Genomic DNA, 25,942 nt, shown 5'->3' with positions numbered 1-25,942 from the left:
TTTGTTTTTAACTTTAAATTGGTTTCTGGGGTTCCTAATATCCATTGAGGTTGTTAGTAACAAATCTCCACAAGCACAGAAAAAAACCCCTCCTACAACCCTTTACAAACCAAAAGCTATTAGGAAAATATTTCTATAAATAAGGCATCTTGGGAGTCTTGTGCCACAAGCTATTACAAATGGCACATCAGCACCATCAACAGGCAGAACATTAAAACTACCTATTAAACAGCCAGCATCAATACTACTAAGTGCAGGACACTTTTCAGCACATTTTATACCAAGGAAACGGTAAGAAAAATACTTATAATCAATCTACATTGAGAGACGACAGGTGATTAAAAACTCAAAACCTTTATTTTACACTGCAATACTAAAATATTTCAATACAGAAAGTGAATTCCTGCTGGCATGTTCAATCAGTTGTTAAAGTCCCTTTGAAAATCTTAGCTCATACATTCCAACCACTTTACAATCAGGATAAACAAAAACACATCCTGCCTTATTGAAATGCTATTTGACGATCACATTAAAAAGAAACCCACCAGTCAATACTTTAAGTTATCAGTGACAGATACGAGGGGAAAAAAAGAATACCATTCACTGACAGAAATGCATGTTTAACGTTTCACAAGTTTGTAAAAATAAGTATGACCGCTGCCAAACTGCAGGTGACTTTTTTTTCTCCTAATTGTGACATTTGTAGGTATAAACAAATACCTCAGCCCAATTGAGTATGGTCTGCTCTACATTTGATTACGGGATGGTCCAAGGTTTCTTGCTAGTGAGGTGAAGAAGATCCTTTTCAGAATTAAGGCAGTCGTGCAGCAATTCCATTGTTGGTTTGTGCCGGCCCACCCAACAATGTCTTCAGCTTCTCCATAACTGACTGCAATCTGGATTCAGACGAAAACCTGGGTTGTCCATGTCCGAAGTCCCTATACATGTGAATTAAAGCGTTGGCAGTTCAATTAATGTTAAGTCAAAAATAAGTCAACTGTCAAGAGTGTATTATACCTAGTCAAATTCAGTTTTATTTCAGACTTCCCTTTGATTCACAAAACATAGAAAATGCATTCGTAACCACTTCAAACAAACTTTCAATGGGAACTTGTCAAACATTCACCACATCAACCTCAAACTTCAACACACTTTCAGTGTTTTTGCCCACACAGACTCCACCAGCACAAAGTCACATTTTCACACAGAGAGGGTGCTAACAAGGAGAAAAAAAATAAAAGCACACAACCAGACAAAGCATTCACATCAAATCAGACAGCAAGAGAAAGCTACGAAAAGGTACACATATTCATAGCACTTGATATTTCACTGTGTTTAAAGAATTAAAGATAGAAACAATGAGAAAAAGCAGAGAATGTCCTTGTGATGGTCATTAGGGACACACTCGTACTTGCTTCTTCCTCTCACACTCGCACAAAGCCACAGGTTCTTCTCAACTCTCGCAGGCATGTCTCTTTAACAACAACAAAAAAAATCTGCACAAACAGTCCATCTCACACTTCTTTCATTTTGCTCTCCCGTTCGCTCACTCTCACTCGGTCCAACACCAATCCCACTCATTGATCTTGAAAAGCAACAAGAGCAGACAAGATTTCTATATCCATAAAAAGGGGAGAGGAAAAAAAGACAACACCCACCGTCTAACACAGTATATGCAGAGTGAAGCTGTGTTCTTTGATGGCAAAGCATTTACACATGGGAAGAGGGGAATTGATACTGAGATCTGTCGAACATTGCTGCCAATGAGGCGCTTCCTCCCGGGAAATTGGGAAAGAGTTGGTGAACTGCAGAAGAGACTTTCATGAAGGCGTTTCCAAAAGACGTCAAACAAAAACAAACAAAAAGATGCAATCAACTGCTTACAGACATATTATATCAAGCCCATTTTACAAGGGGATGAGGGGGCTCTCGAGATACTCGTGCATGTTTATAAATATTTATCTTGCATGCTCATCTCTGTTTAACATTTTTTTCAAAAACCAAAAAAATGGAGCGTAGCAGTTTTCACTAACAAACTAAACTTTTCACCCATTCAATGCATGACTACATAATCAGTCACACGCAAGTATAAATTTTTCTCTTTAACAAAATAAAAAGGCAGTATATTTTTAATAATAGGAACATAAGATATAAGCAGTTCCCAGCTGTAGGTATACTTACCAGATTAGCCTAATAGCAACAGAAAAGCTGAACTCAAAACTATCTACACTCCCCAACTAGAAGGCTTAGACTCCATAGAGGTGCCAAAGCCGGAGGTGAAGCCACTGCTGGAGGCGGCGTTAGTGCCTGCAGCCCAACCGAGGCTAGCTGAACTGGGGCTGCTGTAACTGGTGGTGCTGGAAGAGCTATAGGTCGGGTCTCGGGTCGTAGTGGGAGTGCCTGCTGTTGTGGTCATACCCTGCTGGTTTGCCAGCATGCCCATCATTCCCCAACTGCTCTGCAGCGCTGCCTGGGCAGCAGCCACCATGGCCGGGTTAAGGCCGAGAGCCCCAAAGTTAACCCCCCCACTACCACTGCCTAGCCCACCACGATTACTGCCATAGCCCTGACTGAACCCACCAGCCCCAAACCGCCCTCGATCCATCATTTGCCTACTATTATTGTGTTTGGGCTCAGCATTGGAGATGTGCACGCTGATGCCCTTGATGATCAAGTCCTCTCCACACAGGGCTTGGGCAACCTGAGAAAGAGGTGAAGAGAAGATTATAACTACAGACATCATTATGCTACCAATTTAAAATCTAACTGTCATTTATGGGGAATCTCACCTGGTCGTCAGCAAACGTGACAAATGCAAATGCCCGGAATGGTTTGGGGATGAAGACATCAGTGACTTCGCCATACTGCATGAAGTACTGCCTCAGTTCGTCGGTTGTCATGTCCTCGGTACAGCGGCCAACAAAGATTTTACGGCTCCGCATGGGCTCATCAGGAAACGCCTGAGAGGACAAAGAGGCACAGCAATTAAGCAATCTATATGACGAATGAATTAGTTTTCCAAACATTTGTGACATGCATTTAAGTTGCAAAACTAGAGCAGATGTTTTGATCCATTGCAATTTAGTTAATGCATCATTCCAAAACTTTTAAGTCAAATTAGGAGATAGACAGCAAAAAGTGCTGAAACGATTTTTCTATCTGCATAGTTTCATCGCCCATAATAGTTAATGGTTGTTTGCAGTTTGTCTTCCAGGTTGGACATCAATTGTTAATGCAAAACTGTTTAGCATCCCTCCTTAAAACAAAAATAAACGGTTCACACAATTCACGGTTTGGTTCTTCTCACAGTATTGGGGACATGGTTTTCGGTTCAGTATGTTTTTGATATGGATGGGGGGGGGGGGGGGGGACATTGCCATTTTCAACATTCTTTTATTTGGCAAAAAAAGTTGTTTGCCATAACAACATTCTGGCGCATATATATATATATATATATATATATATATATATACATACATACACACATACATACATATACATACACACACACACACACATATATATCCGACTCAATTTGAACATCAACAACTTCTCAGTCCCTCCCCCCTTTCCGCTAAAGCCCAAAACGGTCTCCTTGCACTACAGGCTGTAGGTGGTGCCAGAGGACCCGGATTATTATTATTTAATTACCTGCTTCATGTAGTTCTACTCAGACATAGGGTCAGTTTCAGCAAATATGACAAAGTTAGTTTTACAAGTCTTACCTACTGCACCTTTAATCATATGGTAAAATCCAGCACCCTGTACGACTGACCTGGGCGGGTCTCAATCTACCTGGGCGGGGCGCCCAAGTAGAATCTATGTATGGGAAACACTGTATACTATGCTCTTTAAATGGGGCCCAAAATACCTTTGAGTTGGGAAGTTTGCAGTCACACCATCGTCCATCAATCATGTGTCTCTGAGCAATCACTTTGGTTTGTGTCTCATACTCAGTGAACCGGACAAACCCAAATCCTTTCGAGTTGCCAGTCTTTACATCTCTCTTGACCTGGAGTTAACACAGAGGCCATGCAAGCTTTATTACCATTTTTAACTGAACCAGAAACATACCAAAATAGTCTTATTACACTCTAAGACTAACAAAGAAATGTTGAAAAAAATATTCAGAGCCAGACGAGATGTTGCTACCTGCACCATAATGACCTCCCCAAAGGTAGTGAAATAGTCTTTCAAGTCTTGTTCTGTTGTTTTCCATGGCAGCCCGAGGACAATGAGATCTGACGTCTTCTGAAAGCCCCTTTTTACTTTCACAGCTGAGGCTGCGTCTATTTCTTCCATCTTCCTTTTGTTATCTGTAGAGAATAAATAAAAAAGTACATCAGGAAAAATATCACATGCAACAACCAAGATACAGTACATGACCAAAAGTATGTGAACACCTCCACAGTAGCTCATCTGGTATTAGAACATCTTACTCCAACCCCATGCACATTAATATGCTGCTCTAAACAGCCCAAAAGGTTTTACACAAGAATTTAAAATCTGACTGCAGGAACCTAATCTGCAGCCAGCTAGAGAAGTGATATTGGGGGATAAGGCCTTGCTCAATCCAGTTCATCCCAAAAATGTTTGAGGGGCTGAGGTCAGTCGCCATCTGTGCAGGCCAGTCAAAATCATCCACACCAAACTCAAAAACCTTTTCCTTACGTACCTTACTTTGTGCATGAGAGGATTGTCATGTTAGAACAGGAAAGTGTTGACACAAAGATGGAAGCATGCCATTGTCAAAAAAATAACGGCGCATAATGATGGCGCATTAACATTTTAGTCTGAGTCAGACCAAAACTAGCTAAAATGAATGCAGAGGCACTGATTCAACTTTATTATTGTGTTTTGGAGGCAGCAGTTGTGGTGTTGAACTGTATTGCACTTTAAGATAGTTTTTAAATATTTTGACCATGCCATTTATAACAATGAGGTACTACTTGAAAGACTTCTTAGTGTTAGGCAAAGCAATTCATAAGCAACATAATGGCAAGTTGAATCAACACCTCTGTTGTTTAAGACTGCATGCCAAGTATGCCTAATAAACTGGCAACTGAGTGCTTGTAGACAGGGTTAACTAGGGCTGGGTGAACTTCGATACTTTTAGGCACCGACCGAATTCCCTCCATAGTATCAAAAAAATGCTTTGTCATTCAATACAAATTTCAATACCTAAGGAGTAAATCTCATCAGCGTCAGTGAGCCAATATGCATGCAACATGCTTGTAATATGATCTAATAATGCTCGTGATTGGCTGGCGAACGTTGCACGTTGTAGAGGCAGGAAACAATAAAAGAAGGGGGCTCATGTGTGTTGTATTTTGAGAGGATTGACTACAGTGTGCTGACAGAAAAAAAATGAGTTGTATTGTACAAGTGTATGTATGTGTAATGTCTTTATGTTAAATGGATGTTATAAAATTCGTATCGAAAAAGTATCGTTCAGGAACCGGTATCGAATTCACGGTATCGAAATGTTTTTAAGGATAACGTTACCCAGCCCTACACACTTTTAGTTATATACAATAATAATAATGAGGAAAGCCCAAGTCATTTACACCTCACCTTTGGGGTAATTAACGACATAGACCAAGCTTCCCCAGTCGTTCTCAGGTGCATGCAGGACACCCTCCACCAGCCGGACTCCCCTCATGCACTGGGACTCTGGGTTCCTGTACCGCAGCCCGCACGCCCCTGGAAACTGTGCTGCTACCGATGACAGCAAAATAGTCCCATCGTCCTCTGAAGGGATCTCCATGGGCTCTTCGTTTTCATCCTCAGCCACACGAATGTACAACTCTGACATGGTGTCTAAATGGCTGAGCGCTGGTCCGAGTGGAAGCAGCAGATGATGCACACGAGTTTGTAGCTTCGATCGTCGCTGAAGTTGACTTAAGTGGGTGACGCAACTAAAATGCAAGGGCAGTCAAACGCAGACAGACAACCTGCGTGAAACGCTAACACTCACTCAACAACTCTCTAACATTCAATAGCTTGCAGCTATAAATACTGTTTATGTGTTCTTCTCGGCTCACACCACGCGTAAACAAGTTAGCCAGCTAACGTTAGCTAACAAGCTAGCAAACTCAAGGCGGCTTGGAAAATGAATGACCATCCAGTTTCGCGCTCGTTTTCCCGTAACAAACACACGAGTCCCCCTTTTGTCTACGAGCGTGTAGCCGAAAATTGTACGCAAATAACAACAACGTCAATGTATCTTTTCTCAGTAAGATTTAAGTAAGAAATCGTAAAACCGCAGAGGATATTTGCAACAGTACACGGCTAACCTCTGTAACCTCGAGCTAGCTAACAAAATGGCTGCGTACTTTCTACGTACTTTGTCGAGATGACATCACCCAGTTGGAAGAGCTCACTGTTAGTTTTTGTAGGGATGCCAAAAAGTAAAATTAAAAACATTTAGTTAATAGTTTGACTTCAGGTCAACAGTCATCGGTTAACTTTTTACAGACTTCACCAACATGTTAAGTAGTTAACTGTATTAACTGTGTCGTGTTTCATAACTTGCAATGGGCAAAGTTTAAAGATCGTAAGTTACCCTTTGAAGTCTAACCATAACGATTCACATTAAGAGCTCAGACAAAGGGTGCGCACTGAGAAAGAAGAATAGGCTATCATTTATTTAATAACATGCCACCGTGAGAATTGAGAAAAGTTTTGGCTTTTTGGTTTAGGCTACATTTTTAATAAGCTATAATTGTGATATGATTATGATATGTCTAATAGGCCTAAAATTATCTTTTCCGAAAACTATCATAAATGCATCATCAAATGCAACACCCATCTGACCCACCAGTGTTGCAGCTTCTAAAAACGTATTCTGTGCTAGCCAAACATTGTTCAAACCCACAGAATCCAAAAGTTTCTAAAACAATAACAACAACAAAAACATATTAAAGTGATAGCCTATAAGAAATATAGAATATTTGAATTTGATGGAATGGTGCAGCCATAAAAAAACATTGGTGACAGTTGAAATTTTTCTCATTGTAATCGTCATATAATTTCAAATGACGAAATGGAACAAGGTGAATAGATGTGAGACTGTGGTACACTTTTTGTTTAAAGCTACTTGAGATTAAATAAAAGGGAAAAGCTGGATATTAAGGGCTTAATTCATAATAGATTATCATAGACATATATACATGTCTATGATACATCATCCCAAATTATGTAGTGACAGAAATCTTGACAAATAAGAGGGTCTACAATTGCCTTAAAACCTGTTTTTCACACATGCTGGAGACAGTGATCATTCTTTGGGACTTTTATGTCACTTACTTTTAACATGCCAAAGCAAACACACCTGTGTTTTTCCCCCTCCCCAGTGACATCAGCCCACTTACCTACAAATAGGCAAGGGTGAGACTGCCCATTCAAGTTTTCATCAGTGGAAGTGACATGGATCACATAAGATTTGGCATCCTACTTAGAACTATGTGAGTAGCATAAGGCTGTACAAAATTGACTTGAGCTATTCACAATTTTCAAAATGTAAGCTCATTTCTACCTTATTTTTTTTCTGCAGTGTTTTACAATGCTTTATCATGAGGAATGTGCTTTCCATTCAGAAAAGAGAATGGATTGATACCCCAACAGCGAGATTAACAGGTAAACATTTTTTATGTGATGAAAAGAAATTGGTAATGATGCTTCTACATAGTTCCTAAGAAATAAATTGCATTTATACAGAAGGAGACGTGGCATGTTTTTCTGAATACATGGAGATATGGATACACAGTGCAAGGATTGAAGGGTTGGGACTCTGGCTGTCTGGGGCCTTACAGACCCAAGGTAATCCTTTCTGGCACAATAAATGACAAAATATTCACATAAATATGAGATAAAATGCTTCTGACTTACCTTGTTTATTCCCCAAGTCAACCTTGCTTCTCTGGATCACCTAAATCTCCAGCTGTCTGACTGTGGATTCACATTGCACAAAGAGGCTAACAAGAACTTTATTTTTAGAGTCAGTTACACTGGATGTTTTGTCCAGCAACAGGTATGTCACTCTTTTAAGAAATATCTAATGCATGTCCAAAACTCTGACATTTGACCTTTGCAGATAGGCCTGGTGGTAATTCTCTGGCTGCATGTTAATCTTTCAGCATGGCTACCATGTCTTGACACTGCATTTGGTGAAGAGGATAAATCGATTCAGAGGCAGACCTCATAGTTTCATAATGAAATGTCCCCTGGTTTCTGTACTGCCAAACAGAGAGCAAATCCAATGTGACCCGGATTTTATTCAGGTAACTGCTGACTGGAGTTTTTTGTAACTTTTCACTTTTTTGTTTTTTTGTTAGTATTTTGCTTTGTTACTGATAAGATTCATGTGTCTGTAGGTGACCAGACAAGTTCCCTATGACATCTGGGACAATGAGGTAGACATTGAAATCAATCATATGATGAAATTGGCTCTTTAAAATATGATTGCATCATTGAGTTATTAATGAACACATATTTTTGCAAATATGTTTGGATGAGAGAAAGAAAACAGGCAGAGGGTATCTGTCTGACTGTCAGACTGTTTTTTGTGTTTGCATGTTTGGTTGTGCATTATAGCTGCAGTGGTCACTTTCTCTGAGCGATCACCTCATTGTAGCTCTGGAGGACGCCAGCCTGATTCAGATGAATATTGACATTAATGGACCAGACATTACAGTTCAAGGCAGGAGAAGGGAGGTCTTGAGCCCTGTCAAAGTAAGAGTATTCACACAGCATTCTGCCACCTAGTGACCAATGGCAACATTACAACTAAAATGTACTTCATTACTGTATTTTTTTGGATGTCTTTGGTCAACACAGGTAATGGAAAATGAAGGGGAATTCTTGGCCTTGAAGCTGGTCAGTGGTCAGTATGCCTACAGTATGGAAGCTACGTGTCCAAAAGGTGGGTAGCAAGCAGATAATTAATACTGGAAGTTATTTATATACTGTCTGTCCAACCCGTTCTCACTCCCAACTTGTAAAATACTGACGCTTGGTCAGTGGCGTTCATTTTCAGATACCGACGCAAAAATGGAACACACTGGGCATAGCAACACCACGACCGCGGTGATTGGTTGGGGTGGTGGATGGGTCAGGACTTTCACCCAAGAGACCGGGGTTCATGTCCTGTACATTTTGTAACCCCAACCATGGTGTTTTCCTGAACCTAACTGTCTCATTCTTGTGCCACATGTCAGTTAAACGTACGTCCCGAACCAGAGCGTCAAAAAGTGACGCCAAGAGTCCTGACCAAGGGCTTCTAAATATGATGCCAAGAGGGGGGAGGTATATTCTAATGAGCCTGCACGTGACATAAGAGCCAAATCTGAAGGGCTTGTTAAATCCCATGTTGTCTGATTTTGGCAGCCCACAAAAAAACTGACCGGGTTGTCTCATTTCACAGTTTGTGGGTTGGTAGGCACTCCAGATACCCAAATTTATATGCTTAAGCAAGTTTTTCATCATATGCACCCTTTAAAATTTCCAAAGTAAAAGTACTCTCTCTGTCCTGTGAGTGATATATTATTACATGGTTAGATGTATACTGATATATTAATTTCTATATAGCATTTCTCCAGTTAAGGTAGAGCTACTTATATAAACTTTATATAAAGTTAGGTTCCCATTCCAAAGGGCCAAAAGATACATCTGAGGGGGTCTTGACAATGAGGGTTGGAAAGAAGAAAAAAAAACTAATATTCACTATTTGGACTTTTGAAATGTTGCATACTTTTAACCTCTTTAATCTCTTAAAAAGATATATAAAAGAAACCATCTGAGAGGTTTATAGGTCCCAACTACAAACTGATGGCCACAAGCCAGAAAGGCTGCCTGTGCTTATCATATTTGTTTAATCTAAACTCTTAAATGTAGTGGAGTAAAAAGTTCAATATTTCCATCTGAATGAAATGTAGTGAAGTAGAAGAATGAAGTAGCATAAAATGGAAATACATATTTACAGTACAAGTACATTTTTTAGGTACTTGTACTGTACTTGAGTATTTCCACCAATGATCCCAGTAACATTTGATCCCTGATGTAAATTTCAGTGACTACGTCCACACCAGAGGAGACTGTGCTGCACATTTTTAAACAGCGTATGGGTTTGACCAAGCGAGGCAGCGCTGACGACGAAGCACTGACAGTCAGTAATGTGTCGGTGAACCAGACAGATAATTTCACTGTGCATGAGACAAGTGAATTTGTGACACTGACCATTCCTACAGCCCAAATACTCCAGACCAAGGTTTGTGCTGAAACAATAGTTAGCGCTCTCATGTTTCCAAACCAGAGTTAATTATCATGGTGGTAAATTTTGTGTTTGACATTTCTTAAAATGTAGGTAATGTGTGCCTTTTCCCATAAAGGATTAATTACAGTGTAAAACATCTAAACAGGATTGTTTTACAGACCTGCACAGACAGCAAACAACTCCTGCAGCCGTTCTGTAGGGTGGATGTTGTGCTCACCTTCAGAGAGACAAATCACAAAATGCACTGGACCATGGAGAACACACTGCCATGCACAGGTGAGTGTGCTGCTGATGAACACAGTAAAACTATAGTGGTGATTAATTATTGGATGATATTTTGACCACTAGCCATTGAAAGGCTTTTACTGTAGTCCCACCAGGCACTTACTTTTGTTTGTTGCTCAGTCAATTAATCATTTAACTTTATGTTGCACCTTTCATACAATTTAAAGTGACATAGAAGTTAAAGCAACAGTGATTGATGGAAAACAAAATAACACCGAATAACCTCTTACCAAAAAAAACAACCTAACAGCAAAACAACAGAGAGAAATGAAACTTTAAAATAAAATGATAATATAAACACATATGTATATAAAGTATGACTATGAGTACTATAAAGTACTAACTGAGCACTAAAACCTAAAATAGAGGAGAAGAGAATCTTAATGATATTAATCTATTTTCAGCTGTCAGTCTGGCGTGTTTTCTGTTTGCATATAAACAACTGACCTGATCAACTTGTATCTATTTCAGCTTTACTGGTAGTTTTGTTATAAACCTTATAAAACATATGGACCTCTATTTAATAACCTGCAATCTCATTACAGACTACACCATTATTCAGAAAATCTTCATGCAATTACAATTCCTACAGTCATAATAATATAAAAAATGGTAACATTTTTGAGTTAATGATCCCCTCCAGACATGTTTAAAAGGAACAGTGTGTAGGATGTATTGGCATCTAGCAATGAGGTTGCAGATTGCATCCAACTGAATACCCCTCCCCTCACCAAGCGTGTAGTAGAACCTAGGGGACTTTTCAGGTAATGTAAAAACAGGAAAGGCCCTCTCTAGAGCCAGTGTTCGGTGTAGAAACATGGCGGTACAGCATAGCAGGCTCCTTGTGCTCCCTATGTAGATATATGAAGGGCTCATTCTTAGCTAACGAAAACACCACGATTCTTTGTTTCAGGTGATTATACACTAATGAAAACATAATTATGAATATTATATTCCATTTCTGCCAATAGATTTCCTTAAATCCTATACACTGGTCCTTGAAGACATCTACAAAAATAAATTAAGTAATAATTTGTGTCTGATATGGTTTTTCCACATAAAAGTTTAGCTACCTTGTTACAGTGTTGGGCAAGCTAGTTTCAAAATGTAAGAATTACATTTCCCCAAAATAACTACAGAAGTATGACTAGCATTATAAAATGGAAGAGGGTAATGTTAATCAATCAAAATCAAAGCACAGAAGCTCAACTTTAGTGCAGTTCATTACAAATCCAGTTGTGGGTGATATTGTATAGATAAATGAAGGCTCTCCTCTGGAGTGCACATCTGGCCCATTCATGCATTCACATGCAGTGGTTACCCACATTAACAACAACTGGTAGGAACTATGTCTCTCTCAGTTAACTTAGGGAATCATATTAGTAATGTGTTATATTACTTTGTTACTGCTAAAAGTAATATATTACTGTAACGCTCAATACTGGTTACAAATTCTTAAAATTACATCTACCCCCTCCCCTATGGAAATATTGTTCATTTAAAGGTTTAACTGCTGGACACAAGATGTCTCCCACTTCACTAAAAAGTCCATTCTCAGTGATAATGATTGACTTTCAAACTAGATGTGATGTCACAAAGTCCTGCTCGTACGTCCACGTGTTAAAATCTAATTTAAGGTGAACACAGAGAAGCTTCCCCCCCTTCTGCATATGAGTGTGAAAACAGCCTTCTAGTAACAAGCTCTAAACGTACATCATTCTGCAGTGAAGCTCAAACATCCAAGAGAGGTAACAATAATTAAAACATTTTTTTGAGTGGAGGGGGCCTTTAACTAGCTGGTCAAGTTGGTAAAATAATAATAATACAGGAATGTATTAGTTTATGGAGTTACTGCAAGGAAGTGGAAATAGACTATATAACTTGTTATGGAGAAAGTTTGTAAAATTGTGCAAATAATCCTAACCCAATAATGCTAAAAAGCTATTAATAAATCATTATTAGAAAGGATCCTAAATATTTCTTATGGATATGAACTAATATCACTGTTACTAAAATGATCAATCAATGATGACTCATGACTCAACAGCCAGGCCTGCTGAGTCACACATCACATCCTCTCCTGGTCCAAACACCACAACCCTGTCCACGCTCAACTTTAAACACGACAGTTTAACTACAGAACAGCCGCTGCTGGACCGCCTAAATGAGAGAGCTCCATTCGAAGAGATGACCGCAGAGCTTTCCACAACTAATTCACCTCACACACAGACGGAGGCCCGCAGCTTTAATTTCCACACTGATGAGATGTCAAAGAGTCAGAGTGGAAATTTGTCTTCTGGGTTTGACGGAGACACCATTACTTCCAATAATGGCACTGAAATAAGCTTTTTTGATTTTATAAATGTGACCATACATACTTCAGCAGAGCCAGAGTTCCTTGAGTCATCAGCCACAGCTGAACCATCAGACACATCTGTCCTCACAATGGTTCCACCTGAAGACGAATACCAACAATTCAACACAACCAGTGGGAATAAAGAGCAGCAAAAGCAGAGAAGACTGAAGTGGATCTGGGAGGACTAGAAACCTGACAGAAACAGCATTATTCATTGCACCGATTCTGGTAGCAGGTGTCAGACTTAGCAAACTTCAACATAATTCATATAGTGAATGATGTCATATATATGTATATATAATAAAATTAAATGTCCTTCTTTTTAAGTCACGCTAGACTTCAAAGACAGTTCCAATTAGTGACAACACTTGATTCACTTCTTTTGTTTTAATTCTCATTGGTGCCACGTACTGCACGTCTGTTTGCAGTCTTGAAAGGTGATGCTGTGGTCAGTCAGCGCTGTGAAGGTTGATTATATGAGCAGAAATACAGCCAGACCTCTGCCAGCCGTTGCCTGAGGGAGGACATTATCCAGACGCAGACAAGGCAGGCGTTAAATAAACATGTCTCTATCCGAGCAGCACAACAGGCTGGCGTAGAGAAGACCCTGCAGCTGGTACAGCTGATGCCGCCTTCCAGAGAAGCTTTGTGTTAGAGAAGCTCATAATAAAGACTTGGTTTTTAAATGCCACAGACTGTCTACTTGTCAATTAATCTCTTTCAGAAGTTTTGTGTTTCTTAGGGTGAAATAGATACTTTACAAATGTGCTTTTTTCTTCTGTTAAAAATAAATCAATCAATCTGACTCTAAACATTCAGCTGTGGTGTTGCTCTATGTACCTTTGCTGCAGTATACAGAACCAACAGGAGAGGACACTGTTGCATGTGTTTTCAGAAAAATCTCTCGATGGGCCGGCAGCCTGCCTGCAGATGCTTTTTTAAATTTTTTTATTAATCAGTATTACATATACACTTTTTCATGTTATAGTTGTCTTATGTCTGCAGACAGTTAAGCTGGATATATATGAGTCATGACTTACCACTGAGCAATTCAAAATGTAGTAGAAAAGGACGTTTACAAAGGTAATCTTTGCCAGTGTAGTTAATTAGTTGCTTTAAATATTACTACTGTATTCCGCACAAACTGTATCAAAAAAATCACAGAAATTAGCCAGATTCTTTGGACTAAAATGACAAAAGATGTTTCACTTTTGTTCCCACCCTTTTTTTCATCTTTGTTATTGTGACCTCCTGGTATGCACCAAAGCGTCTGTAAATGATAACAGTGCAGTGTTACGCAGTTACATGCATCATATACAATGGTCTGTGGGGCAGAAAATCTAAACTTCCTTGTGCCTTTGGTCCCCATCTGCTCAGTGAACTTATGAGCAGGAAATGGAATGAGTGGTGCAAAAAGCAAGCCAACATCCCCGGTTCTTTCATGTGGCTTCTCTCGGTCATTACCCTATTTGTACCGACTGTTAACTGTCTTTACAAAGTTAAAAATCCCTTTCATGTTTCACTGTTTCTTTTTAGTTTTAATTTCAGTCAGAGCATATGGTTTGCACATCTGGGAGATGCTAAGCATGGTGGCACCCAACCTCCACACACACTGCTTCTGTGAAGTGATCCATATATGGTCTTCATTGTTATTGCTCATAATCACTCATCATCATTATAAACAAGCCCTGTCTTGATTGGCCGCTTTGAGTTTGCTGTATAAAAATACGATACAATAATGTGAGCTTTCAGAATTTCAAACGAACACAAGACCTTTGGAGAAAGTGAAAACCTTTGCTGGTTTCATTGAGAGATCTGAAACATCATGGAAGCAACTTTCTTCACTCTACCGGTGGCTAAATGAATTTGCCACCTGTGGTTATCCCAGTCTCTTTACATGAACAGTTGTGCATGGGTCACATCATTTTTTTAAACAAGGAACACTGTGGAAACATTTACAGTAAGTTATTGCGTGGCTTATGGGTTTCTTCTGATTCGATTTTTCTTATCTGCAGAAACCACCTATAAAGCTGCAAAAATGAAATATTTCTAATTAAATGTTCAGACCTCCCAAAGTGGTCAACAAGCTGTGCAGCTTGTGCTATGTGACCACAAACAAGCAGTCAGATCAGAACGTTTGATAAGTGCATCTCATCCCAGCTCATTTGAGAATAACCACATTTGATCCTACATAATAGAAAGAGAGTGTCATTAACTGACTGGTAATTTAATGACACCAAAATGAAGTTAAAATTACTATTGTGGACAACTTTGGGTCATTAAATGCCACTTCAGCATCCTCTGCTCTCCAGCTACCAGCTCTCAGCTCCACGTTTTGGCGAGGCAGATGGGATTTCATGCCACTGGAGAGACGCTGGGAGGATGAGGGGGAGGAAGTCTATGTGTGGGTTTGAGAGGTTTGCTGGGCCTCTTCATCTCGCTCGGTGGGTAATTACAAAATCGTGGGTCAACCACGCATGTAACCACGGTTACGTTGCACAGTAGCAGATGTGCTCATGACATTATCCAGCACCAGAGCAAAAGGTAAATAAAAACAGATGCAGCTCGTTGCTACGGACCTTTGCCAAACTTGCATATACCCCTAATTGTTCCCATGTGTGCTTGCTGAGCTGAAGTAGTAAAAGGGGCGGGTATGCCCTGTTTAAGATATGCCCGTGTTTCTCAACGGGAGACATTTTTATGAATGGGACAACGAGCCTTTTGATGGTGGTTGTGGTGGTGTGTGTTTATGTGTGTGTTTATGTGTGTGCCTGGAATTCAATGTAGGGGCAATATCAGTAGAAGTAAGTTTTTCTCATTCTCATCATTTTCTTCTGAGAACAGAACATGGCTCCTGTCCTCCAGGCCTTCTACAAGCATTCCCACGTGCTTAAAGGCCTACTAGTCTTGATGCTTTCTTTGTCAAACCATGCCTGGATGTGTGTGCGTGACACTGCACAATGTCAGGGAGGTCCCTGGTTGGACCTGAGCCAGGCCCGCTGCAGGCCAGATGAAATATTGAGGAAGAGGCTCGATTTCAGTGATATCCTGTCTTTGCTTGGCATCTGATTAGTATACGCAACTTGCACAAGGGCTAAGATCTGGTGTGGTTTGTGATTGTGTGTGTATATGTGTGTGTGCAGGTTTACTGGTGTATTTCTAGCAGAGTGTGACACACAGGTTCCAGTAAGAGGAGGCCTCAGGTGGGACTTGCTGATTTAGGGGCCTGTTTTTATAAGTCATATTTGATCTTTCTCGCATCTTTTGTGTGGCTTCCGTTGACCTGCATGTGATTTATCCTCTTCTCACACACACACACACACACACACACACACACACACACACACACACACACACACACACACACACACACACACACACACACACACACACTTACATGTCTTCCACTATGAAGCTCGCTGCCAACAGCGCGTGCCTCCTCTCTCTCTCTCATTAACCACAACTGTCAGATCCTCCAGATGAGGAGCAATTAAACCAGATAATAACCACTCGCCATCAATTCCTGTTTGTTGATGTTGTTGTTGTTGTTGATGTCGACGAGCTGGGGGCTCCTCTCCTGCCACCTTAGTGCTAACTAGTACTTGAGTAACACAGTAGAGCAGCAAGGGGAAAATCTTTTATAACACTGAAAAGACCTCTACCTGCTGCATGTATGGCAACGCCAGGCTGATAATAAAAAAGGCACAGTGAATGTTAACAATTAGATCCTAATCAGACACAGCTCACAGAGGCTGCTCTTTTATCCCCAGGCTTCACAGAAAAGGCAAACAAAGCGCTGCAAACTGTCAAGATAAAACACTACTTGGGATTGGTAGTGTCTTAGGGCTTCTTAAAGGGCAGTAATCTTGCCGTGCACTGCTTCCTGAGACGACGTGCTGTAAAGACTCCTGTGTTTGCTCTTGTATTAGAGTGATAAGGCCGCTCCACATCACGCCTCGCTTCTGACGATGCTCGTCTTCCTTGACGATGAGACGATGGGGCTGTGTTTGGGGGACAGAGAGGGTAGCCATTGAGTGTTTTTTACACTGTAGATCAGGGATCTTCAACAGGGGGTCCGGGACCCCTAGGGGGTCCTCAGAGTCACTGCAGGGGGGCCTCCAAATTATTGTTAATTTTTGAACGTTTTTTTCAAAAATTAAAAAGTCTTAACTAGGGCTGTCAATCAATTAAAACATTTAATCTAATTAATTACATACTCTGATTAATTAATCGAAATTAATCGCATACATAATTAACGGTGCCTGAACCAATACTTTTTAAGAAAGTAAAAAAAGAAAAGAAAAAAAAGGGTACTAAACAACAGTTGGTGGCATTAAAGAATGTCTTGTTTATTGCTAAGGCCATATGGTCAAAATTAAATGATTTAATAATAATGTATAACAATAACAATAACTTATTTCACTAGTAAATTGCTGTTGAACGACAAAAACAACAACCAGATAGGAAAAGGACATTTACAATAACTTAAAATGCACCACGAGGCTGTAGTTTACCAGTTACCAGTTGTGTTGTTTCTCCGACGGCAGCTGCAGATTGTTACATACCGGTGTTGAATCCTCTACAGTAAAACACAGTCAAACTTTACACCGTTTAGCGTTAGCTGTCAGCATTTTAACCGTGTTTAATCCAGCTACTAGCTAGCGGTAGGCTAACGTTAGCTGCTGTCGAGTATAGTGTTAACTAGGTAGCGGTAGGCTAACGTTAGCTGCTGTTGAGTATAGTGTTAACTAGCGTCACATGCAGCGGTGTTTGTGTTTCAGAGCATCAGAGAGAAGCGCAGACATATCAGTGGCACTAGATTTTCGTCTGTATGCAAACGTCAATATGGAATCGATTAATCTGCGTTCTTTTTTTTTTTTTAACGCGTTATTTTTTCTCAGATTAATTAATCGAAATTAACGCGTTATTTTGACAGCCCTAGTCTTAACATGAATCCAACATATTATCAGCAAATATAAATCCCCACTGATGATAGGCTTACTGGCCTATAGGTAAGGCACTCACTAAGGTAGCCATCCACAGATACAGTTAATCCTAAAGATTCACTATGCCAAATGTATGTTTAACATTAAAACATGATTTATTAAAACATGCCAACAATTTTTAGGCTATTGTAATAGCTTTGTATTCTATGCAAAAAAGGTAGGTAGGCTTTAGGCAGCCCTACACATTATTGTAGGCCCAGTTTAATATGCAACTTCATTTTATACAATGTAGTAGGGGGTCCCTGCTCCGTCTCTCTTTCAGTTAAGGGGTCCTTGGCTTGAAAAATGTGAAAGACCCTTGCTGTAGATGATCGGGTGATGACAAAAAAAGGGCAACATTTTCCAAATGAAAGTTGACACTGACGTTTTTCTGTTAATTTGAGGAACACCCTGAATTACAGAGTTCCTTGTTGTTAAAAGAGTACTCAACTAATTTAGCATTGCACAAAAAAGGATCTTAATCGATGCAGCGGAACCAGAGATACTGTCTTTTTTATTCCATGAATTCTTCTTCTTTATCAAAACCTGGCTCTTACATTACCCAGAGTGCAACTTGACTACCAGCACTTTGGTCAGAGATTCAAGTGATGCAAGTAGCGCCTAATGTAGCCTTGAGGCGTTAGCCGCAAGCACAGATGAGGAACTTGCTTACAGAGGTCTAGCAAGCTCACTTCTTTCTAACTCCACACAGAGAATATTTTCATTTTCAAACTTGTAGTCTTCACCTCCAACTGTCACTGACATCACTTGAGGACATCAGATTTATCAGATTTCACTCAGCTACCCCTGGAGCCACAGAAGGCTCTATACCACTTTTCTTTTCTCCACATATGCAGTAGTACCTTCCAACACCTGTAAACAGACTGTGTTTTGTGTAAATTCCCCTTTAATGTTTAGCCTACTTGTAGGATAAGAAAAGTTGATGACCTGGATTTGTTCTAATGAGATGAACTCTAGTTGACCTCAAGAGTAACGTGCATGTTTACTCTTGATTGTTCAGCTTGTGAAAAAAGTGCCTGGGATGGTTTTCCACTTAAATTTGAAGGTCGGACAAAGCATTCTTAGGAATTTAAAAACAATACCCTTTCTTTCAAAGGCTATAAAAACATGTATACAGCTGTACAAGGAGTTTCCTGATCCAAAGGCAAAATATGGTGTCAGATATTCCTATTACCAATCAGGATGGCGTGGCCTGGAAAGTAAAGTACAAGATGAAACTGGTCCCTGTTAAAAAAAAGGCAGAAAAAACTGATCCGATTTCCCTTTCTCTGTGGAAAAATAGACGTCGCCTCTTGTTTTGAAACCATATTTCCCTCAAAAACACTCTGAAAACTAAACATAATTGACAGTGTTGGATTTATTGTCTTCTGCTCTTTTGTCTTCGCCTGCCACTGTTTGTGCCTTTGCCATGGAAACGGCAAGGTTATTTATCTTTACAGCCCTTTTACAATAACGTCCCTTTCCTGACCAAACAACAGAGGAAATATCAGGTCAAGCCTCTTCCCCCTTCTAATGATCTGGTCAATTCAGCCTCAGAATTTCAGACAGCTCATGCACATTCACACGAGGGCCCACACACAGCGGCGCTATTGATGAGAAACATACAGTTTGTGATTAAGATTTCCGTCTTGTTAGTGTGTGAATGTTTTTTTTAGACCTCTTGTTTTAAAATGGTAAAGGAAAAGGGAGGCAATGGTTTTCTATTTATGCTCTGTGTGTTGGTAAGTTTAAAAAGTGGCTTCAGGCAGAAACACTAGATGGAGACAGAGGAAACTGACTCCCAGGTTGTATTTCAAACATTACAGGTCTGAGAATACAGTTCACAATGTTTAAAACATTGGACAAGCACACCATTATAGAAAGCATTGAACATAGTGTCTCTATTTCTTTGCAAATACTCTTGAATTATTTTGGATACACACATAACATGCATCTGGCAGGTTATTCAGAAGCTTCTTTTGCTTGGAAGAGAAGTTAGAAAACTTAATGAATTTTACTTGCTCGGAGAGCTGTATTCTTCCTCTTCACATGACAAATTTAATAATATACTTTTCCCAGATAAAATGTGCTCTGTGCAGTCATCTGCGAACATCTTGCAAATCCTTGTGACTTGTGTATACTCCAGTATACTCTAGCTGTCGGGTGCTGTCCCCTGTTTACCACGGGAGAGACGAGCAATTACTCCTTTTAGGGAGCTATTCTCATGAAAGTTGCCTAGAGTATATGCAGACTACTTTCCTCAATCCACATAAACAGCACAAATAATAAAGGAAACTGACAATTTAGATGAGGAGGAATACACATAAAAGCATGAGGTGTGTAGAAAGTGCATGTCCCAATTAAATTACTTAATGGGTGGAAGTCCCACGATAGATCACATGAAATTTACATCAAGAGTCACTGTAATAAAGACTTTGTAAAACTTACATTGAAATTCAATTAGAGTGTTGAATGCATAACCAAAGCCGTGAAAAATGAACTCATTGGGGGGTCCCTTTTCATTACTGCCCTGAGGCAAAAGAGACCATTAATTTAATACATTCCATGTTTTTTCACATGAGCATTTTTAAGTTAGTGCACATTTCCGTTCTAATGTATCTAATACAAAGAGAGAGCCTGCCAAAGACTGCATTATACAAGCACTCCCCACACACACACACACACACACACACACACACACACACACACACTCTCTCCAGTTGTTACCTTGAGTAGTCATACCACTTTCAATCAGTCAAGCTTGAAAAACGACCTGGTCCTAAAAAAACAAAACAACAAAAGAAGAAATTATGATATTGTTTTATTGATTCATAGTGCGGTGAATATTCCTGTACTGCAGGTGCCGCCCCTGGCACAGAGGTACATACAACAGTGCTGGCTTTGACTGTTAACAGTTAAACTGCAAGTCTTAATTAAGATATTACTGTTTTATCTCAGAACAGTGGGTCTGCACCCTTCAGTCAACCACAAAGCCAAAACAAAACAGGGACCCCTTCAGATGTCCCACCCTTAAGAGGAGTGCTAATTAAAAGACTATTTCATTAACTGTTCCGGCTTGGTAAATATAAGTTTACAAGGGGTCAATAGACTTTACAACGCATAATGATTTGGAATATAATTACTGTGTAAAGGGAGCCATGAAAATACCTTCAAAGTAAAGCAAAGTTGTTTGTCAGTCCAACGATGACCCACCATGTCAGTCTTGGTTAACAGAGTTCAGAGGGCAGGTCACGTTAGCTGCTATCAACTTGATGCACCAACAGTGCTCCTTCAAACGGTACACATAGCTGCCATTTGGTGAGCGGCTGGGGAGCCACAATAAACCACAGGCTCTAATGCTCTCAGTCTTGTTGCAGACAGGTGAAGTAATTAATCTACACCATTGTTCTTCTGCAAAAAGAATTAGCTAAGAATGACCAAACCCCTTTTAAATGTAATTTAATTCTCATTCCTCACATTGCAGGAGTGAAAAGAGTTTAACTTTCCAGCAGTTTTTTAATTGCTTTTTTTCATGCTGAGGGAGAAAAACCACACGCCGATTTTCACGTGTAGAAATAGTTTGAATTGTACATGCTATCGTCTCATGATTCTTTTCATTTTTTACTCCTATTGTTTTTCCACTTCTTTACACACTGGCTGCTAATGGAATCAGCCCATAGAACAATGCCTCATATAGTCAACAATTCCTTTAGTGAGTGGATGCATCAGCAGTGCTGCATGTGAAAAGTCATAAAAACATTTTTTTGTTTTTAGGATAAAGATGAGAGTGACATTGAAGCCAGTCTGGACGAGTCCATGTGAAGCAGGGAAAAAAGAAACATGTATTATTCATTGAAAAACTGTGAATGTTAGTGCTTCTTTTCCTTGTTTCAGCACGCATTTTTCCATTTGTCTTGTAATGCTAAATTTTTAACGTTTTCCCCACATCGCATTGATGTTACATATAATTAGTGACTTTGCAGCAAAATCACTTCTGACACCACTGTGTTCGCAAATTAGAATACTTCAGATAGGGGAAATTCAGCTGGGAGAATGGGGCTGAGAGAAGTATGAGAGGAGTCTAAATATTGTATGCACTGCCCCAGAAAAGTGACAAAATCATTTGAATTAACAGAAAAGATGAGAAAGCTAATTGAAAACTCTTGGTTTATTTATATACGTTTAGAAAGCTCATCATGTTTCCAAGAGCAGGATGTGCCCTCCACAAACACAGCACCGTATACTAGGCAAAAAAAGAGCAGGAAACGCTGAAGTGCATATTTGATTTATTTATTTTCACCCAGACGGATACTCAGAGCTTTATACAGATTTTGCCATTTGGAGGTTGAAATAATGGATGGGGCGCTCATTCATTTTTAATTCCTCCATGTTGTGTGAAGGGTAAACATGCTGTTTGAGATGTCTTTTCTCTGCTGAACTGTGTTTTCTCATTATAAGACTGTGTATAGGGAGCGAAAACTAGTCACGAAAGTGCTTAAAGTGTATTGCAACAAGTCATTGAGGGTGCTTTTCCAATAATGTATATTCCCAAAACCACTAATTTCTGAAGAGGAAAAAAAAAACTGCTTCAGTGGGTTCTCCTTGTCACATTATGCTGTGAATATGTGTACAAATTCAATGATGGCTGTGATATTCCTTTAATTAATTTGTAGTGTTCAGTGATCTAAGGACAGGGATCTTTGTTGACAGACCATCCACTCATGGGAAGTTATTCTGCGAGTAATACAGTGCAACAGCTCTTAGTTTGGACCCAGACACAAGCCCACAGATCCGCTGATAATTTGGAATCATTTTTAATAAGTCGTAATTACACAGAGGGTCTGATTGTGCTCTGCAGCCCTTGAAAATGAAATATGTTACATTGGGGCCTGATGGTAAAGGATATTGCTTGCCGTTCATACATAATTGAGCGATCTTGAATGTCAAACCAGTGGGAGAAAATGCAACTGAAGCAACAGTACACCTCACCACAAAATATACACAGCTTCCTCTCCACTCTGAGCCAGCCAGCAGAGAGAAACATGTGTTATGTGGCGTACCAAAGTGCCCGAAGGAGATGTACATTGACAGGTTTTGTATTCAGGAGTGCTTTCCCAAACTGCTGCTCTTTAAGTAACTACTGCTTTGTCCCTCCATGGATGTTAAACAGGAGGCAACCTTCTTTTCTAGGACCAAATCATGTGTTTTACCTTTAACAGACTATTACATTAGCTGAAAAAGAGCATTTTTTGCATTTACATTAAAAGGGAAGTTTAAATGATGAGAAAAGTAAATGTCTGTCGCCTTTTTCTTCTGGTCTCTTTCTCTCTGATGGAGGGTGGAGGTCTGGCAGGAGGAAGAGACTTGTCTGTAAGCAGATAACCTGACTTTGTTAGAAAATGAAATACACAAGAGCTCAGGGATAGAAGCTTTTTATTTCCTCCTCCTCTTTATAGATAAATGACTTGCTGTCTTCTGAGCAAAGAGACATCTTTATATTTTTCACATTTTCGTGTTTAATGTGTTGTATATTTCATAGGGCCCGTCTTTATGCTGTGCCTTTTTGCATTTTCTTTTAAAGCTCAAATGAAGTTATTGATGCCCTGCCTCTAGTACATAATGCATTATTTGTTAGTAAGTAACATTTTTGCATATTGACGGTAACAGGAAAATGCATGTATGGAAATTCTAATATAAATTGACTTATATGTATAGGCTTAGACTCTGCTCACTAAGCTCTTCTACAAATAATATATAGTTCTTCGTGCTGCTAATCCTGAGGAGCAGTCTTAAAGACTGCCGGCTCAAAGGAGAGAAGAAAAAAAACTGTGCCTTTAGCTTTTAAAGACTTTTATCTTATATTACAGGAATGACAGACTGTGCCTCTTTCTAAGGCTTTTATGCTTTGTTTCAAGAGGGGGAAGAAAGATGCATGAAGAGACGAAGGGTGATATTGATAAGGATGGAAGGTGCAGAGGAGTGTACTCCAGTGTAATGCAGCTTTATGATGCCCTTTTTCATTTAGCATGAATGGTTTTTATGATTCCATTTCTTGGGTGAACAGGGATGAAAGAGGACTGAGGGGTTGAAACAGACAGAGGACACATCGGAGCCATTGAAAAACACTTTGCCAACACAATGAAACCCTTTCACTCAAAATGTCTCAACTAACCTCAATCATTAAATGTCTCAAGTAGATATTCAGGCCAAAATGTGAATGAACCTGGCTTTGAACTGAATGTGTTTCGCTCCAAACAGCTTCCCTTCGTACAGCCTGGCTGATAATAAGCTGCTACAGCTGCTCTCAAAGTATTCACCCCTCGTTAACAATTTGCACATTTTGGTTAAGCTACACAGTTATTACCTTATTATCAGATGTTTTTTGTCTTGGATCTCTATAATGTAGAAAAATAAAAGCATCACATTTAACAAACTGAGCTCTTATTCACACTCTTTAACACCGTTTTTTCTTTCTGAGGACTATTTCAGCTGATTGAGTACCTTAAAGGGAACGTTCGCATATTTTTCCTCATACCTGTAGTGCTGTTTATCAATCTAGATTGTTTAAAGCTATAGTGCGTAGTTTCTGTCGCCCCCATGAGGAATTCTAAGTAATGACAACAACACTGTGGGCGCGTCCACATGATATAGCCTTCCGTGGAAGGTAATTATCTTCACTTGAGCTTCTTCGGGGGAAAGTCACCAGACGACACCAGTTTCTGAACATAGCCATACTGAGAAATACAGAGAGAATTGCGTGGAGCTGATAGTCTTAATTAGCTTTGTAGCAACTCATTTGGCAATGGCTTGAACGTAACCGACATTCAATAATATCAAAAAGTTACGCACTAAAGCTTTAAGTGTGAGCTGCCCAATATTGGAGATATCAGCCGTAGAGATGTCTGCCTTCTCTCCAATGTAATGGAGCGATATGGCACTTCAAATATAAATTACATTTGAAAAACTCAACAGCAATGTCTCTTTCCAGAAATCATGACCCGGTTACTCAAGATATGCTCACTCAGATAACTTGCAGACCAAAGCTTTTTTTCCATCAACTTACTGTAGACACAGATCTGCAGAGCGCGTTGGAGTTTCCTTTTCCTCTACACATTTTTGCCAGCACTTTGTGTTGGCTCTGTGGTGGAGATACGTAAAAAAAAAAAAAAAAAAACTAAAAACAGGACATTACAGTTTTTACGGGCTGCCCTAATGCATCAGGTCATGTTTCTGATGCTTTTGTCTATTTCGCGTACTTCAATAGGCTTATTTCTGACATGGATATGAATTAGATCAGATATACTGTAGCATTATTAGATCAGAGATGTATTCAAAAGTAATAAAATATATATTTTCTTGCTGTAGAAGTTGGTGAAACTTTAAACAAACTAGTAATATCGCATGGATACATGATGTGGCTCGAAAGACTGTACGTTGATTGATGCTAGCTTACATCTTTATCTACATCATCCTCTGACATTGAGTTTAAGCAGAACAGCTGATATGTTTCTAAATAGGAAATAAGGAAATTGTAATATTGATGTACTTAGCATCTGATAAACTCATATAAACCCTTTAACTCTAGATGTGAGCGGACCTCGACGATGAAACAGAGACCTGAAAAGGTTTGTAAAACATATTAGAGGAATGCTTTGGATGGACGACTTCCTTGATCCTTACTTACTCATCTCCGCTCTGTGATCTCGATACCGATACTAGCGTTTAAAGGATCCACTTCCCAGGAGCAGGGCATCATTTTTCTGTCTCTCAATAAGGTTTTGTGGTTTTATCCTCTGTGTCTAAGGCACATAAAGGCTTTATAAGGGTGCTTACAGACAGACTCGAGCAGAATCAGGCTTTTTGAATCTGTTTAAATGATTTTAAAGGCGGGGCAGAAGGCTATGATTCTCTGATTTATTGCTTCCCCCCTCTTAGTTCAGATTGATGTTTTGCTTTTCCATGCCTTCCTGCTTTTATGGCATCATCTTGTGTCCAGAGATGTGGCTCCTCCAATAAAGAGCCTTTTAACTTTGCTCACATTTC

The 25,942-nt window shown here is 39.6% G+C and overlaps 2 protein-coding genes across 5 annotated transcripts; one reads left to right on the top strand and one right to left on the bottom strand.

Annotated features, from left to right (window-relative positions):
• Positions 1-335: 335 nt before the first annotated feature.
• tardbpa (TAR DNA binding protein a) lies at positions 336-6,334 on the bottom strand. Of its 4 annotated transcripts, none has more exons than XR_013502245.1 (7): positions 5,575-6,332; positions 4,153-4,316; positions 3,872-4,012; positions 2,790-2,960; positions 2,581-2,701; positions 1,659-1,805; positions 336-938 (listed from the first exon to the last, which is right to left on the bottom strand). XR_013502245.1 is itself a non-coding variant. In XM_078254763.1 (6 exons), exons 1-6 carry the CDS (start codon positions 5,813-5,815, stop codon positions 1,711-1,713), a joined length of 933 nt encoding a protein of 310 aa, XP_078110889.1. In that variant the 5' UTR covers positions 5,816-6,332; the 3' UTR covers positions 1,010-1,710. The 4 variants fall into 4 exon arrangements, 2 of the variants coding, with proteins under 2 accessions (XP_078110889.1, XP_078110888.1); XR_013502246.1 differs by having other exon boundaries at positions 2,617-2,701; positions 5,575-6,331; XM_078254763.1 differs by lacking the exon at positions 336-938 and having other exon boundaries at positions 1,010-1,805.
• Positions 6,335-7,361: 1,027 nt separating this feature from the next.
• Positions 7,362-13,605, top strand: ciroz (ciliated left-right organizer protein containing ZP-N domains). The gene is made up of 11 exons (XM_078253944.1): positions 7,362-7,466; positions 7,556-7,638; positions 7,720-7,821; positions 7,908-8,032; positions 8,139-8,282; positions 8,376-8,414; positions 8,596-8,733; positions 8,839-8,923; positions 10,071-10,267; positions 10,432-10,549; positions 12,606-13,605. Exons 1-11 carry the CDS (start codon positions 7,429-7,431, stop codon positions 13,100-13,102), a joined length of 1,566 nt encoding a protein of 521 aa, XP_078110070.1. The 5' UTR covers positions 7,362-7,428; the 3' UTR covers positions 13,103-13,605.
• The last annotated feature ends 12,337 nt before the right edge of the window (positions 13,606-25,942 follow it).

Source organism: Sander vitreus, chromosome 7 (assembly GCF_031162955.1).
Source record: "Sander vitreus isolate 19-12246 chromosome 7, sanVit1, whole genome shotgun sequence".
NCBI classification, from domain to species: Eukaryota; Metazoa; Chordata; class Actinopteri; order Perciformes; family Percidae; genus Sander; species Sander vitreus.
The sequence above is the reverse complement of the archived record's forward strand: the minus strand, read 5'-3'. Positions and strand labels throughout refer to the sequence as shown.